Raw genomic sequence first — 16,828 nt, 5'->3', positions numbered from 1 at the left:
AATAACTGGATTTCAGAAACAAAATTTAATCGCTCTTTACTGCATTTGCTCTTGGTATTTGGCTTCAAACGATATCATTTGCAGCTGCATGCAGTCTGAAGCGAGCGCCTCAACCAACCACCATAATAGTAGTCGTAATAGTAAACTGACAGTTCTTTTTTTTTTTTTGGCAATCGTAAGTTCTGATCATCTACCGGAGACAAAAATTCATCTAGAAAAAAACTAATATATTATGTAAGATTCTCAATAAATTCTTTGATATTTTTTCGGAAGCAGATGATCTGATTCTCAGATTCTGTGACAGTCGGATATCGAGGAATATTTAGAAAGATATTTTTGATGTTATCAGTTTGACGTTTAATAATAAGAGTGAGTCTCATGTGAGATCGTCTCACGGATCTTAATCTATGAGACGGGTCAACCCTACCCACATTCACAATAAAAAGTAATACACTTCGCATAAAAAATAATAATTTTTCAAAGATAACCCAAATAAGAGATCCGTCTCACAAATACGATCCGTTAGACCGTCTCACACAAGTTTTTGCCTAATAAAGAGGTAAGTGTGGGGAAATCGAATGCAAAAATTTCATAAATTAACTAGTACTTTAGTCGCTAGTGATATCATTTGCCGATAAGTACTATGGAGTTCAAATCATTTATTTTTAATCTTCTCAACATTAATTAATTATTATATTATATTTCGATTAAATATAATATGATTTGAAATTTTATATCTAGGATTAAAAATTAAATTATTCAATATATTATCATTATAATAAAAAAAAATATCAACCAATAGACAATTGAGGTGATAAAGATTTTGATTCCTTTTTTTTTGTGCAAGATTTCACATTTGAATCTTGTAAATGAGTAAGACGGGTATTAAGAGAAATTAACCCATGATGGGTGTTGCTTGATATCAAATAAGTACCAAAGGATCTGAATCAAGAAAATAAGATCTAAGTCAGAAAATGAAACAAACATGACTTACGATTACATCCTCAAAATAGTCATTTCTTTACCAAAGCGAGTTAATGAAAAAATTTCTCTGATTTCTTTACTTGGGATTTTAAGCTCAAATCTCAGCACCTGAATCATTACAAACATAACATAAGTATAATTCAACTGGGAATACCGACACCTCTTGTACATAAAGCCTAACCGATAGAGCATACACACAGCAGATACCATACTACAGTTTAAAATAAACAATATCTGTAATTTCGAATGAAATTTCGTTTCTGGAATACAACCACCACGTTTAACTCGGCGATATATTGGAAAACGAGTGAAGTTGATCGACAATGGAGTCTATAGAAACACGGGAGCCTTTTGTAGCTGCAAATGGCAAGTGTTTTGGTGCCTCGGCCCTGTCGAAATAAAATCCACCAGATACAAGCTTCTCTTTTGGCTGTAAAGCTAACCAGATTATCGTATCTGCACCTTCCTCAATTGTTCTGAGTTTTCCTGATAACCTGGAAAACAAGTTGGCATGTCATTTAATTATACAGGGGCAACTGCATATTTTATGCAATAACTCGTTGTTTCGGGTGACAAAGAAATGCACTCCAAACGGGCAAATGATGAGAAAAATATTACGTTTTTGAGAAACGAGGCAAACTTGTGGCAACTCCAGGCGTCTCTGCCCAGCCAGGGTGCATTGAGTAGAAGCCGATACCTTTATCCTTGTATTTATCAGCCCATTTCTCAGTCAATGACACCTAAAATTAAATGCGTCAGCTTGTGCACTCTGTCCTGAAACATTATCCATCTTTTCTGCTTCTTCTGTACCATCTCACAAATATTTTTAAGTGACTGCTTTTTATTAAGCATCGTAACTTATTTCCATGCATCCAAACATCATTTAAAAGGCAACGATGAAGAAAAACATGTGTATGAATAGAAAAAGATTATGCGAACATACAGAGCGGAGCAATACCTGTGCTGTTCAGGATAATAAATATACTACGTGGGTAGCGGGAAAAATATCACGCGTCCCCCACATCAAGAACCGAGCAATGAGACTTCATGCATGGTACTAATCTTATGTACACTCAACTGAATTCTTAGATTCGATCTTTAGTAAGAAAACGTATATGTTGCTCCGTGAAGCTACTAAAACTGGCATTGCCCTGAACTGGCGCATGGTGGAATATATTTAACAAAATCATTCCAATAACAAGTTTAGAGAAAAAAAAAACGTGTTTTAATCAACAAAAGGGTTTCATTCTTTTATGCTTAGCTTTCCAATGTTATAAACTTACCTGCACCCGCTTGTTTCTGGCATACTGTTCCACTCCATCAAACTTGTCACCACTAAACTGTATAGGTAAATTTCAGAAATAAACTCAGTTATGAATAAAATGGAAGCCAACAATGAAATTGTGGAAAACACGCCTGTAAATCGTCCGTCAAGGGAGAAGTGTACATTCCGCCCGATGCAACATTTATTACTCGAGCATCAGGTGCAGCTTTCTCCAGGAATGGCAACATCAGCTCGGTCACGGTGTAAGTGCCCAGAACATTTACAGCAAAATTCATCTCAAACCTGACGTCGTTTAAAAATCACTAAATCAACTTCCAATGGATTGGCTGTGGCAGACTGCAGGGTTCATAAAGTGAAGAAAAGCTGCTTACCCTTCCGAGGTAACAAGACGATTATTCTCAAGCAAACCAGCATTGTTAACCTTAAACACATCAAAATTTAATGTTATCAAGTTGCTGTTTTATAACTGATGCATCTTAAACTAATTGTAAAGCACTAAGATTGGAGTAAGGGAGTCAACGACGGGTGAATCTAGTAGTGGGGTGAGGGGTTAAATTACCCCTTGAATGAAAACACTGTTAATATTCTATGTTAAATTTTCTAAAACTAGTTTTTTTCTCCACCACTAAGCAACTTAAACCGAAGTAAGGGGTTGGTTTTAAAAGTTTTAGCTACTCATTTCTTATAAATTTTTGCCTAATGTCATAAGAATTTTCTGAAGATGGAATACTGTAGTAAGTCTAACTTACCAGGATATGAACGGGTTTATCTTTTGATGAAAAATTGGAGGCAAACGACTTCACATCGCTAGTTAAAGAAATATCACAAACCTGTGAGGTGAAGTACACAGAAAAATCGGTTATTCGAATTGAAATATTAAAACATGCCTATTAGATTGACAAGAAGTAACCGAAGAACACCTCCAAGAAAACGTTCTTATTGCCTGTTGCAGCCTGAATCTTTGAAAGAGCTGCTTCGCCCCGTTCCTTGTTTCGACACACCAGATATACAGTTGCCCCCCTGCATAAATATTGAATCAAATTCAAACCATTCAATAAATGAAAGTTTGGCTGTGAATATAATATAAAAAGAAATCAAAATGAGAATCTGCACCGCGATGCAAGACCCTCAGCAGTTGCATAACCAATGCCAGAATTAGCTCCAGTGACAATACAGTTTTTCCCTTCTATTCGCGCTTCCATATCTTCTGGTCGAAATTTTTTTGAATGCTCCCTAACATTGAAAAGTATTCTAAATTATTAATCGCTGCGCGCATAGAGTGAATGATCCAAAAAGAACTCCTATAACTCAACAGTCTGACTCCCAACAAGAAAATTGTATGGAATATCACATACCTTAAACATACAGCCTACAAAAAGATCATCTTTTTTTTTTCTTGCATAAAACTGATCGAGTTTTTGTAAACCAATTTATTGAGGATGATCACATACCTTAAACATACAGCCTACAAAAAGATCATCTTTTTTTTTTTCTTGCATAAAACTGATCGAGTTTTTGTAAACCAATTTATTGAGGATGAGTCAGATGAAAATATATTACTACAATTGTAAGGTGTTGGACAGTCTAGTATCTATTAAAGGCACAGCCAATAACTGGAGAATAGAAAGCGCACTCCCAGAATTGTTCCATCAATTTCCAGAAAATTTGATAAGATGGGGCCAGGAGAAAAACGCTGAAACGCAACCTACTCTGGAATATTACCAAGAACAGAACACAAAATTAAAACAGCACAATAAGCGTAGATGTTACCAATTCGGGGACTTACACAAAACCAGATTTAGTGAAATTCTTGTACCCATAAACCCCAAAGGCTAAAGCTCTCCACGGCTGTCATCATGCAACAAGAACACCAATATATCAGAAACAACAGAGGAAAATTCGAAAAGTCGGCGGTCGCCATGCTAGCTTATTTTCTTACCTTGACAAGAAACATCTCGGAGTGATGATGAAATGGAGATAAATATCTTTACATACGGGAAATTTGGGTTCAGTAGCCAGCCATCATTTTTTTTTGTGTTCAGTTCCTAGGTATTTTTTTAGTACCATATTTCTAAGTGTACCATATTTTGTATGACATAGTACCACAATTTTGTGGGTAGAGAATGAAGCCAAAGAAATTTTTTGATTGGGTATTTTTCAATAACTTCCCCATATATATACACACAAACATAAATAATAGTTTTTACCATACTTAAGTTTGCCAAAAAAATTACGGTAAAAAAATATTTATTAATATTAATTCATTTTTATAATATTAAATATTATAAAAATAAATGATATTAAATATTATAAAAATAAATGGCAAAAACTTGTGTGAGACGGTCTCACGGATCGTATTTATGAGACGGATATCTTATTTGGGTCATCCATGAAAAAGTATTTCTTTTTATGCTAAGAGTATTACTTTCCATTGTGAATATGGGTAGGGTTGACCAATCTCACAGATTAATATCCGTGAGACGGTCTCACATGAGACTCACTCAAAATAAATTTATAATTAATATGAAAATTTTTGTATAAAATTCAAATTGAATTTGATATTCTTTAAAAATATCAATTAAATTTAAGTGTATATATTAACTATATTATTTCAATTAATTTTAGTTACATATTTGAGTTTTATGTTAATTTTGTACATTTAATTATTATTAATCTATATTATATTAAATAAAGTATGAAGTTTTTTTATATAATATTATGTTTTTCAACTTTTTAAAAATATATTGTCATGAATTTTGGTACAATGATCGTTCGTAAATTACTATTATTATTAATCTTACTTATAATTTCAATATAAATATTTTTAGCATGTTCTAAAAAATAATAAAAACTTTTATTCAAAATTTATTCATTTAATAAATAAAAAATTGTGATTTTCAAAAAATATTAATTGTTTAAAATTTTGATAAATAAAAAAATATATATTATTTAATATCTATATATTTTTTTATTAGTAACAATTTCATTCGGTCAACATAAATAAATCAATTTAACGACAAAATATTATTATTATCATTTAAATATAATCTCAAATAATATAAACATTTTTTATATATTAATTTTTGAAATTTAAAAATATTCATTATATTATTAATTTTAATATTAATTATATAACATAACACTTTTTTTATAAATATTAGTATGAATGTAAAAAAACTCCGCAGTTTCATACGATCTACGTCGTGTTATCCTACATCAATCGTAGGGCGGGGCTCAAAATATTCCACGTATTCTATATTTCTATGTTGCCCCACCAATATTTTCTTCGTTTTGATTGATTTTCCATATCATGTCATATTTTTTTTATTATAATTTTTGCTATTTTTATCAGTTTTGTACCCAAATCAATAAAATGCAAATTTTATTCCGGAAATTTGTTTTTTCAATAATTTTGTATTATCATTAATAATAAAGAGATCTAAAATATAACAAGTAAAACAATTTTTTTAAATAATATTAATTTTAACTGTCAAATCCAATTCTTTAATAACATTTACCAAATAAAAGAGTGCTGACAATTTGAAAGCAATTTGCCGAGAGGCTAATTAAGATAAAACCTCGGGTGCAGATGCATAAAGAGTAAAAGGTGTGCGCCAATAACCATCAAGTTCTCTAAAAAACTTGACACAAATTGATCATTGCAAGAACAGAAGCAAATAATGAGAGAGGAATAAAATATCGAGTTAGAGTCTCTAGTTTTGAAGCAAGAGTTCTCTTGCTGTTGTATGCCCAGTACGAGTAAACAACTCAAGAGTAACTGTGGTTTGATCATAACCGAGCTCAAACTACAACCTTAACATGATTAGCTTACAATTCATGAAAACTTGGACATGTTTCTTTATCAGTAAAGTTTTTCACCAATGACTTGAACTACTAACTAGTGTAAATAGACGAAAATCAGGATTTCCTAGTTTTCTTCAGAATTACAGCTACCTACCTCTCCTGATTGTGGCCGTCTCATTGCGCTGCTGGTCCAATGTCCATGACAATATCACGTTCTTCAATTTCCGCATCAGTAAAAGTGAGTGCTCGCTGCAATTTCCTTGGGGAGAATACTTCCACCTCAACCAAGAAAGTGGCACTCACAGGACGGTGGTCAGATAGTTTTAGTTCAGATCTCTTATAGCTTAGTTGCTTGAATCCTGTTCCAAAAGTTAGGATGCGATCACACCTGGACAAAATGGAAACACAAGACAAAATTTAAGAAGTAGATTTTTTAAAACAATAAGCAACAAAGTTTGAGCTTTGTGAGATTCTAGTTACCAGAAATAATTTCTAGAACACATACAGAGATTATTTCTGAACACATACAGAGACAGTGAAAGAAAAGAAAGAGAGAGAGAGAGAACCCAGGGAAGAATTACATTTCCATAGCAAGAAAGTTCTTGATAAAAGATAACAAAAAATAATGTACGTGCTTAATGAAAAAAAGTCGGAGAAACAGGGAATTTTTCATATGGTTCAAGCTAATTCTATAGGTTAAAGCCCATGAGACCCGTAAATAATTTCTTGGATGTTTTATTTAGAATGGAAAAAATTGAAACATACCATGCTGGAGTTCGCCTCCCAGACCTAGGATCCTCTCCGCAGTAAGATTCAGAATTCAATACATATTTGTAAGTTGGCGCAAAGTTCAAAGTACCTTCGGACCATCCATCAAATGCACGACCTTTTCTAAATTCTTTGCAAAGCTGCAAACGAAAGAGATAGTCGGTATATCAGGAGAAACATCCCAAAGTCAATGCAACAAATCAATGTCAGAAGACAACCAAAAAATGGACCTAAAACACGCCAGAGTTGTCGACATTGATCAAAGTATGTCACTAATCAACACGTTTCGGCTGACATTCTCAACACTATCATATTCATTCTTATTCAGGATTCTTGTGCTAAATTAGGCGTGATTTAAATGAATTAGTGCTTATGCTTAGAATTGAAACATTTCTTTGGGAATTTAAAAAAGTTTCAGAGGCTTCAATCAAGGGGGTCCAGTTCAACTTATTCATTCATCGTTAGATACTGAGGCTTATTTATGCACAATGATCAGGAATTTTGATCTAGATGCTGATAAGATATGTAGCCGCATAAATTGCTATTCGGTGACTTCTGTATGATGCTAATTTTTCTAGATTCCAATTTTTTCCCATTAGTCTTTGTAACTCATCTAGAGGAGCATGGCATGTGATTCTTTATTACCTTTGTGCATATACATGTAGGTACATGGTATCACCCCAACTAGGAGATGCAAAGTCTTTCAAATTGACAAGAAGGGAAAATATTAAAAGCAACGGATGTTGTAGATTAAAAGAAAACAAAATTGAACCGTTGGCAAAGAAACAACACATCTACAGTCACCTGATCCGACTCAGTTAATTTAGACCAGCCCTTTTGAGATATTAGCTTTCTTGTTTGATCATAAGACAAATTGATGCGGTAGTTTAGGTCACCAAGCCAGATTACTCTCCTGAAAGCAGATGAAATTTGCCAACACCATTCAGATTTAAAATGCTACAACACAGCTAAAAACAACAGAAGAAAATGCGAAAATTCTCCAACTTTTTTCTGTTTCAGATATAAATACTTTGAGAGGAACAATACATATGTAAAAGGAAAATCTTAAGCAGGCATTCGTACAAGTAAATCCACTTTCATAACAGTAAGATAAGATTTTGCACAGCTATCATTTTACTGTTAGATCAAATGAACCGGTTAGAACCTAAAACATGAATCTCTCTATATAACCTTATAGAAGGAACCAGCAAATGAAGGAGATTTCTCACTAGATAACATATATATTAATAGCAGATAGTTCAACCCAAAGTACTAGTGGAGGATTTTGATAACAATGGTAAGGTTAAATAACCTGACCAAAGTTTAACACCTCCAAATAGCCCAAATGTGTTTATGATGAGCCAATCAAGGATTTCTCCCTGGACAACATCAAACCATTCGATTAGATAATTAGATATAAAATGCACGCTTAATGCACCCTTTAATTAATCAACAGCAAAAGATACAAGTTAGAAACAAATTCAGTGATTTCAAGTAGATCATGAACTAGATGGAACTCACTCATTAAAGGAATGCCCAGGAACTCAAGAAGTAAAATATCGTGGTTTAGTTAAAGGAAACATTTATTGTTTAGGTAAAAGAAAAATTTCCAACCATATTTATCCCAAGTTATTTTCACATATACAACAGGGTGATGATTGTGAGAGATATTATTAGAGTTTGAACCATATGGAGTTTATAGTCATTTATTATTGAACCATTAGACATGTGAATCCTCTGTTATGTTGTGTTATCTCTCCAGTCTCCACTTAAAGGAAACGTGTCTTGAAACACAATTTTATCTCCTAAATTATATTCTTTTTTTATAAGATTTTGCATAAGAATTTTGTGTTTCTAGAATATTGAGTTTCTTAAACTCTAGATTTGATCTTTATTATTTAAAAAAATTTGACTCCTAATAAAAGACTATTTTGTAGGAATCTATTCAAAGAATCCTATCAAAATCAACACAAGTCTACATATATTGAAGAATAATTGTTGCACCAAAAAGAAGCGAGACGAGCAAGAATACTTATATACATCATATGTCATTCGAAGAAAAATGAGCAGATGTTCATTGTCGTATATAAATTACCAACTAAACAGTAAGAAGGGGAGAAAAGCAACTGATATAGGAACTGGTGAACTAACTCATGGTCATAGATGCTTTTATGAAAGCCAACTGAAGAGATTGAACTAAATCTTGTACGCCTATGTATCTCCTGAACATCAGCATTTCTTTTGACTGCATCAATGTCTCTCTCGCCTGATGTCAAATGACTGCAGATAAAACAGAAGAGTGTCTGATATATAGACATGCTAACTGATATGGATCCCTGAAAGAAACAAGAACATTCATCATATTTACAAAACCGAGAATGGATTTAGCGTTGGATAAAGTAGCACAGACAAAATACGTCACAATTTCAGTATCATTAATTTTCCCTGATCTTCAAAGAATACAATGAGGGATCTCATAATTAACTATTCCATCAGACCGACTCTATAAACATTATTATAGACTGATTTATTTAGGTATTCATTTTGTGTGATTTGCCATTCTTGTTAGTTTATGGACATTGAATAGAAAGCTCTTCAAATAAATAAATGATTTGGTTGTTAATATTACAAAACTTCCACACGAGAATTATAATCCTCGAGGAAATGCTATGTTTAAGTGAATTTTCCTTCTGAAAACGAAATCATATGCCATTATTATTTTTAATTTCTCCAAATCTATTTCTCATTCCTAAAGAAATCAAACACTATCACTTCATTTCCCCAAAAGTGCAAGGGGAAGGGATCCTCATGCCAGATTATTTACTCTGTGTTCGATAAAGGGCAAAATCTAAGGACCACTCAAACATAAACAGACAATGGATGATGTGTCTTGTGGGTTTTAAGGCAAACAATGACAATCAGCTGCTAGAACAGGGACAATTTCAAATTATGTTCTTTGACAGAATAAAGACAATTACAGAACAACGTATCTACCAAAGTGAAACCAAGTTTTGGAAAAACAAACAAACCTTGTTACCAATGTAGCCCATAACACCAACTCCTACAGTTGACACACTCACATTTTGTATATGCCTTCTCAAGCTCTGACGGACCCATATGGTAATAAAAACCCCAACCATTTGCTTGCTTAATACCCTGACATAAGGGGGGCGTCTCTTTCGATTTAATAAAAGTTTAAGGTCAAGTTCCACAAGAGAAGCCATATCAGATGGCATTGTATTTCCTGGCATCATGTTTGATTTAAAAGACTTGCATTTTCTGAATGATTTGGAGGCTTTGAAAGATAGATGAGATTTCATGGAACTTGATCTCTCATAAATATGCGGTGCTAAAAGATGTAGAGGTCGCTCCGGCCAGCTTAAGCCTATCCTTTCTGTCCCACCAAGTGTTTCAGTGAACTTCTTGGTATACTGGGCACTCGGGGCTTCCACTTTTTCCTCGGAATTCTCCATGTTTAAGCAGTTCAATCTGTCCAACCTCTTTGAAAAAGAAGATTTTAGATGCAACTCCTTTTCAACTGAATTTCCAAAGCTATCATTGTCATTTGAGATACAGGACTCAAAGTTAAGCAACTTCTCTCTGACCATTTTATCCTTGATTTCATCAAATTCGCTTGATTCTTCATCCACGGGATAAATCTCCTCCTCAATGTCACTGTCAGACTCGAGAGCTATTACATCTTCAATAATTGGGGCATCATCGTGTGGCCTAAATTTTGAAGGAGAAGGAGGATCACTGTAGCATTTAAACTTAGTCGCTGGTGGAACTCTCAGAGTTTCACGAATAATGTTTTCCCATGTGGAAACTGGACGACTATCTTCAGCACCAAATATATTACCAGCATTTAATGGTATTATCTCCTGAAAACTGAAGGTTTATAAAGTGTGGTGACATGGAAAAAAAAAAATCTTGTATTAGAACCAACGGCAATATTTTATAGCAAAAACCAAATTAACATAAAAATGGAAGCGCATTAGAAAAGAGATCAAGAACAATATCGATAGGATTGACTGAAAGTACTGTAGATATCAAATCATGGGAATTTATGGAAAAATAACGAACTCACCCAATTACATAAATATCAGCAGGCTCATCAATATCTAACCAGCCATCAAGATCCAGATTATCAGAAGGAACATTTCCCCCGACATTCCACGTGCCAGTGCATACCCTACTTAGTTGAAGACAAGATCGTGGAAATTAAAATGTTTCTTGGCCGTCGCCGCCTTAATACATTTGAGAAGCTTGCATATGAATGTAATACTAGTTTGCGATCTGATATAAAAGATGCACAGAAAGAATACCTGATTTCCTTTGTGTTGATATATTGAGCTCTAAATGTCTCTGATTTTCGTCTTCTTAAGATGGGAAGAGCCTCTGAAATTGAGTGATTGTATAAGCAACATAAATCACAACTAGAGTTCAACTTTGAAACTTAAGAGATAAATAAACACTAAACTACACTACGTAGCAGGATAAGAAAACTGAACTTAGAGAGAGAAATGGGTACTGTGGGTGAGAGTCAAAATTGTATGTGCTTGCATCAGCAAAGACAGATGAAATGTCGTCTTATGCTAAGCAGTTGTTTATTTCGACACAATCCATTCGTAATAGGTTAGCAGAAATGCTATATCGGTGTGAAAAAACAGCCAGCTGAGAGTGTTGTTTTTTCTTAAAATGTAACGTACAGATATATTTACATATAAAGAGAGCAAACCGACTATGTAACGGAGATATTAAAATACACTCTAGCCTCAAACTTGGCATTAATAACCCTGAGCTCTCAATAAATTCATAAAGCATCTTTCAAATACTGCGTCAAAAGCGTAGATCCTCAGCACTTAACTTCGGAAACTAAATATCAGTCAAGAACTATTTCCTTAAGGGCGAAGCCTACGCATGTCCAGATTCTCAAGCTCTGCATGAAAATGCGGCAAATTTAATAAGCTCAAGATTCTTCTATAATATGAACAAAAAGCAGTTCATTTAACCGCATTGATACACCAAGCCATTGCTCTTCATTACAATGCGATAACTCAAATTGCTCTCTCTATTCAGCACATCGTCATGATAGGACATTTGATCGCTATAAATGCCAGATTCTTGATAGTTGATACGTTCATCAATATCCCGAAAAAGCAAAATTAGTTGCCAAGATCAATAAATTATGAAAATCCAGATATTTCAAGAGTAAATTCGAAAAAATATATAACAAGAATCTTTAAATATTGGCAGAAATAAAAATTATTGAAATCCAAGAGGTGATTTAACAATTTCCACGTATTACCAAATTCTTAAGTGAGCGAGTCCAGCATATCATAGCCGAAAAAGTTGAGATTTTGTAATCAGATTAAGCAACCATACTCCATTCAACAATGCAAGACTCTTCATAAATAGTTCTTATCCAAAAAATCTTTGATCAAATTAGTTGGCTAGCAAAAGAGAGAACCTTTTTGAGAAACTTCGATAGGAAATATAAAGAGAAAACACGTTACCATCAACATCGAGCTGAACTCCATCGGATTTATCGTTCTTGCATCTCGATTCTTTTGGCCAATCAAAACATTCTGTAAAACCCATAAGAAGTTGACGAAAATATGTATAACGCAATAGTAAATCGACGCCGTATGATGGACAAAGGACCTTCATCGGAATCAGATCCGGTTTCAGCATCAGCTGAGTAATCGGAGTCGCTAGCAGATATGTTGAACCACTTGCGCATGACCACGCGCCGCCATGAAAGCTGCAGGCACGTGCAACCGAAACACAATATTTCAGCCCAATTCCTCTGCAACCTCTCTTAGGTCATCCCAAGAAATAGATAATAGTAATCGAAACATTTCCAGAAGCGAGGCAACATTACCTCGGGTTGCTGGTGGTGGTTTCTCGTTTTGAGTTTCTTCATGATAAAACAGTGTTTCTAAAGGCAAAGTGTCAGCAATTACAACTGGTAATACAATAATTTGCAGCAAAAGAGAGTGTGAATTTTGGCGGCGGCGCGTAAGTAGAACCACGGTGGCTGTTACCACGACATGCTACACCTCCATATACGGTTGTTGTACTTTTTAAATCAAATTAGTTATACAAGTTAGGTGCTTCCTCCAGCTGTAGAGCTATATCTGTATTAGTTAACCAACATTACACACACACACATATATATATGGATCAGGATCCTATACCGTAGGGAATCCACGGCAGAGAATACTGTTTATTAAAAAAATTTATTTTGATCTATATTTGTAATAAAAAATAAAATTCTAACTTTAAATTAGATTATTAATCACATATTTTGATATAAAAAATATTATTTTGATTTTAAAATAATTAAATTATAAAAATGCCATTTTTTTTGAACAAAATATTTTTTTTAAATAAACAGTACCCTCTGAACCCAACAGAGGATCTTGATATATATATATTATATATATATATATATACCAACATTTTTCTAAACAATTAAATATAAATTGTTTATAACATAACTAATGTACATCAACCATGAAAAATTAATAATATGATGACATATTACTAAATTTTTCTATTATATTTATCACTCCTTGGTGTCTTATTAATTAAATAATATATATGTGAATTTTAGCAGATGATTTTATTATTTAATTGGGTATGATTTCGATGTGCGTTAGTAAGTGAATTAAATTTTTATTGACTTAGAGCTATCAATTGTAGGGGCAAGTCGTTCACGTGTGGTTCGATTGATGATAACGTTGCCTGAATTACGTTATTTTACACTTGAAGAAACTCGAGGAAAGCACGGAAGCCAAACAAGCCCCATCGCTTTCTGCTTTCTCGGAGGATTCATGATGTCACCAACTTAATTACTTTCCTAATTTCGATATATAAAAACTCCCGAAGGGCCCCTCAACTATGACATCCAAGTCCACCCTTGAAATGGGATACAATATTATTTAGATATTTGGTCTTACGTGAGACCATCTCACGGATTTTAATATGTGAGACGGGTCAAACCTACTCATATTCACAATAAAAAGTAATACTCTTAGCATAAAAAGTAATATTTTTTCATTGATGAGTCAAATAAGAGATTCGTCTCACAAATACGACTTGTAAGATCGTCTCACACAAGTTTTTGCCTTATTTACAATATAATAATATTATTTTTTTAAAAAAAATATTTATTTTAGATGCATTGAACAAATTATACCTACTAACTAAAGTTGGATAAAGTTAATAAATTCGGAGAACAAAAATGTGAGTATAAATTATTATATAGTCTTCAAAAAATATAAAAGAACTCGAGTACCATTTTTTTTTATATTAAACGAAAAATTTAACGATTCCAATAAATCATTTCTACTTTTATTGTCTTTCTCGTGAACATTTTCTTAGATACTGAATTTATTTATTTATTTATACAAAAAAATTGCCATTCAATCTCGAGAAATCTTTATCAGCAATGGTGCAACCATTGACTTTTATAAAGTCGGAATTAAATGATGATAATAATAATAATAATAATAATAATAATAATAATAATAATAATAATAATAATAATAATAAATATGACATAAATATGCAATAAATATGCAATAAATGCAAGCATGGAAGAAGTTATATGGAGCATATTTAAAATAATATATCTATGGGAACGGGAATTTATTTAATATTCGATAATTTTCTATTTGACCACGTGAAATGTTGGATATTTCATATTTGTTCCACATGGAATCAGTGGCGGAGCCATGAATCTGGCGTTATGTGGTCTAGAATTTTAAACTCTAACATCCTTTAATATTTTTAATTGATTTAGCCGAACTAAATATCAAATTTATTCAAAATTATATAAAAGTTACATATAAATTTTTTAAAAATAATTTGGACCATCCCAACTAAAGCTCGGGTACAAGAGGCTGTACCTCCGCCCCTGCATGGAGTTCTGTTTAAAATTAACTAGACATGTTCTATATGAATTCGACCTAAGTTGGCCTGGTCATAATAGACAAATTTGTTGCCCGAGATTTCATGCTAAATGTTTCGATTTTAAATTTATGTATCAAAAGTTAGCTAAGGAGAAATAGATTTTATTTTAATAAAATGGCATTTGAGGCTCTCGTTTATATATAGTTTGTGAAATGCTTTTTTTTTTTTTTAATTATAAGAAAAAACATATAATTTAAAAAGGGTTGCAATAAAATGGCTAGAGCATAGCTTTCATTGAGAAATGAAAGTGACGTGACGTGACGACTAATTTCCCACCCACAAATAATTTATCGAATTCGCCAAAAACAGCACTTTCCTATGACAAAGTGGGATGGGCACGTGGAGTGGCACAACGTAAAGGGTTTCCTTTTTGGAAAAAAGGCAATTTAATTTACAAGTTTGTATTGTTTACGGGTGGGGATTCTGATTGAGACAAATTATTATAGGATATATAGAATTTTAGGTTATGTTTGGATTTAAGTTTTGAAAAATATAATTTTGATTCTATTTTATAAGAAAAATAAAATAATTAAATCTTGAATTGGTAATATCACATCAAATTGATACCTACATACTTTACGCAATAGTTAATTAGTTTTCGAAATTTTAAAATATATTTTATCTCATTCAGGGGCGGAATCAGAAATATGGCTCTGTCCGGACTAAAATTTTAAATTCTAATATTTTAAATTGATCTACCCGAGCTACTATCATATTATTTCAAAATTTATACAAAATTTACATATAAAATTTTTTAAAAAAAATCGGGCTACCTCGGGTACATTAGCTTGTACCTCCGCCCCTGATCTCATCGATATATAATTTAGCCCGAATATCATTGCATGTACCTCCGCCTCTACGCGAGTGCGGGCGCGCGCACACACACACACACACACACATATATATATATATATATATATATATATATATATATATATATATATATATATATTATGCAGTTTGATTAATTAAACTGATATTTTCCTTCTTGTCTTTGTGTGTGCCATTATGATGACAATTTTATATTGCACCTCATATCCCACGCGATTATGACAAGTGGTCGTTGATGGCTCGTCCGATTTCTGGGATGTATATGATTTTATTATTATCGATGTTTACGTATAGATTGCATGTGAATTGGATTTAAATTATTATAAGTTGTTAATTGTAAAAGATTTATTAATTAATTGTTTACGAAAACTACGTATGCAAACGTTACTTTCAGAAAATATTATGAATATATTTTTTTAATGATATCATAAGTAAAAGTTATTAATTATTGTACTCTAGAAATTAAATATTTTTTAATTTTCATCTAAGATATAATTAGAGAATATTACTCAAGAGACTCGAATGCACGTGAAGACAAAATTAGCTCCATAAATTTAATGATTCGCTAATTTAATAAATTTGTTTTGTATCACAATATCATATCGTACGTACTCGAATTAAATAATAAGCCCCATATTTCATTTTCACTTTTTGTAATTTTAGGATCGACTCTCTCTATATGTAAGTATATTATATAACAAATTTTTTTTTAAATAGTGTGAATCGGATCCGTGACTGGTTATCAGTCGAACCGATCAAACCGCCCGATCGGGATCCTTTGAAAATACTGGTTCTAAGAATAAAAAAAAGAAAGATGTTACGAAACTTGATTTATATTTATAAATATATATAATATTTAAATAATTTGATTTATATAATTTTATTTCAAGCTTTAGTTTTTTTTAAGGAAAATCATCTCCCCTATCCTTTGGGGTGTTCAGATAAAATATCGAATAGCATATAAACCATATCCATCAAGTAAATCACTAAAAAACTTTATTTATGTCAGGAGTACAATCAAGAAAATATTGTTAAATGAAATCAAACCCGTTTTATTTGTCTCCGTATTTACATAATTCACCAACTATCATTTTGTTAAATCATTTAGCAGTATAAGCACAAAATGAAGATTTATCTGGTCCAAAACCAATCCATTTTCTCGGATTTGATTTTTAA

The 16,828-nt window shown here is 32.5% G+C and overlaps 2 protein-coding genes across 3 annotated transcripts; both read right to left on the bottom strand.

Annotated features, from left to right (window-relative positions):
- Nucleotides 1-1,034: 1,034 nt before the first annotated feature.
- LOC140809847 (uncharacterized) lies at nucleotides 1,035-4,263 on the bottom strand. Its single transcript, XM_073167602.1, has 10 exons — nucleotides 4,209-4,263; nucleotides 4,056-4,117; nucleotides 3,383-3,502; nucleotides 3,190-3,289; nucleotides 3,019-3,099; nucleotides 2,641-2,690; nucleotides 2,401-2,551; nucleotides 2,268-2,324; nucleotides 1,603-1,724; nucleotides 1,035-1,478 (listed from the first exon to the last, which is right to left on the bottom strand). The coding sequence occupies exons 1-10, from the start codon at nucleotides 4,221-4,223 to the stop codon at nucleotides 1,265-1,267; spliced, it is 972 nt and encodes a 323-aa protein (XP_073023703.1). The 5' UTR covers nucleotides 4,224-4,263; the 3' UTR covers nucleotides 1,035-1,264.
- A 1,684-nt stretch (nucleotides 4,264-5,947) lies between these two features.
- On the bottom strand, nucleotides 5,948-12,984 carry LOC140809173 (type IV inositol polyphosphate 5-phosphatase 3). 2 transcript variants are annotated; one of them, XM_073166667.1, is made up of 10 exons: nucleotides 12,726-12,984; nucleotides 12,506-12,650; nucleotides 12,358-12,429; nucleotides 11,167-11,239; nucleotides 10,929-11,033; nucleotides 9,871-10,729; nucleotides 8,993-9,177; nucleotides 7,646-7,754; nucleotides 6,839-6,981; nucleotides 5,948-6,461 (listed from the first exon to the last, which is right to left on the bottom strand). In XM_073166667.1, exons 1-10 carry the CDS (start codon nucleotides 12,765-12,767, stop codon nucleotides 6,248-6,250), a joined length of 1,947 nt encoding a protein of 648 aa, XP_073022768.1. In that variant the 5' UTR covers nucleotides 12,768-12,984; the 3' UTR covers nucleotides 5,948-6,247. The 2 variants fall into 2 exon arrangements, with proteins under 2 accessions (XP_073022768.1, XP_073022769.1); XM_073166668.1 differs by having other exon boundaries at nucleotides 12,506-12,605.
- Between the last annotated feature and the right edge of the window lie 3,844 nt (nucleotides 12,985-16,828).

The sequence above is a fragment of the Primulina eburnea genome, chromosome 13 (genome assembly GCF_022965805.1).
Source record: "Primulina eburnea isolate SZY01 chromosome 13, ASM2296580v1, whole genome shotgun sequence".
NCBI classification, from domain to species: domain Eukaryota; kingdom Viridiplantae; phylum Streptophyta; class Magnoliopsida; order Lamiales; family Gesneriaceae; genus Primulina; species Primulina eburnea.
The sequence above is the reverse complement of the archived record's forward strand: the minus strand, read 5'-3'. Positions and strand labels throughout refer to the sequence as shown.

Excerpts from the sequence above, each read along its gene's own strand:
- LOC140809847 (XM_073167602.1), bottom strand. Across the intron at positions 3,100-3,189 it reads ATAAGAACGTTTTCTTGGAG|GTTTGTGATATTTCTTTAAC; the intron begins GTGTTCTTCGGT and ends TTCACCTCACAG. Across the intron at positions 2,325-2,400 it reads CCTTGACGGACGATTTACAG|TTTAGTGGTGACAAGTTTGA; the intron begins GCGTGTTTTCCA and ends TTACCTATACAG.
- LOC140809173 (XM_073166667.1), bottom strand. The coding sequence starts at position 12,767 with ATGAAGAAACTCAAAACGAGAAACCACCACCAGCAACCCGAG. Across the intron at positions 12,430-12,505 it reads CGGATCTGATTCCGATGAAG|AATGTTTTGATTGGCCAAAA; the intron begins GTCCTTTGTCCA and ends TGGGTTTTACAG. Across the intron at positions 6,462-6,838 it reads GGGAGGCGAACTCCAGCATG|GTGTGATCGCATCCTAACTT; the intron begins GTATGTTTCAAT and ends CATTTTGTCCAG.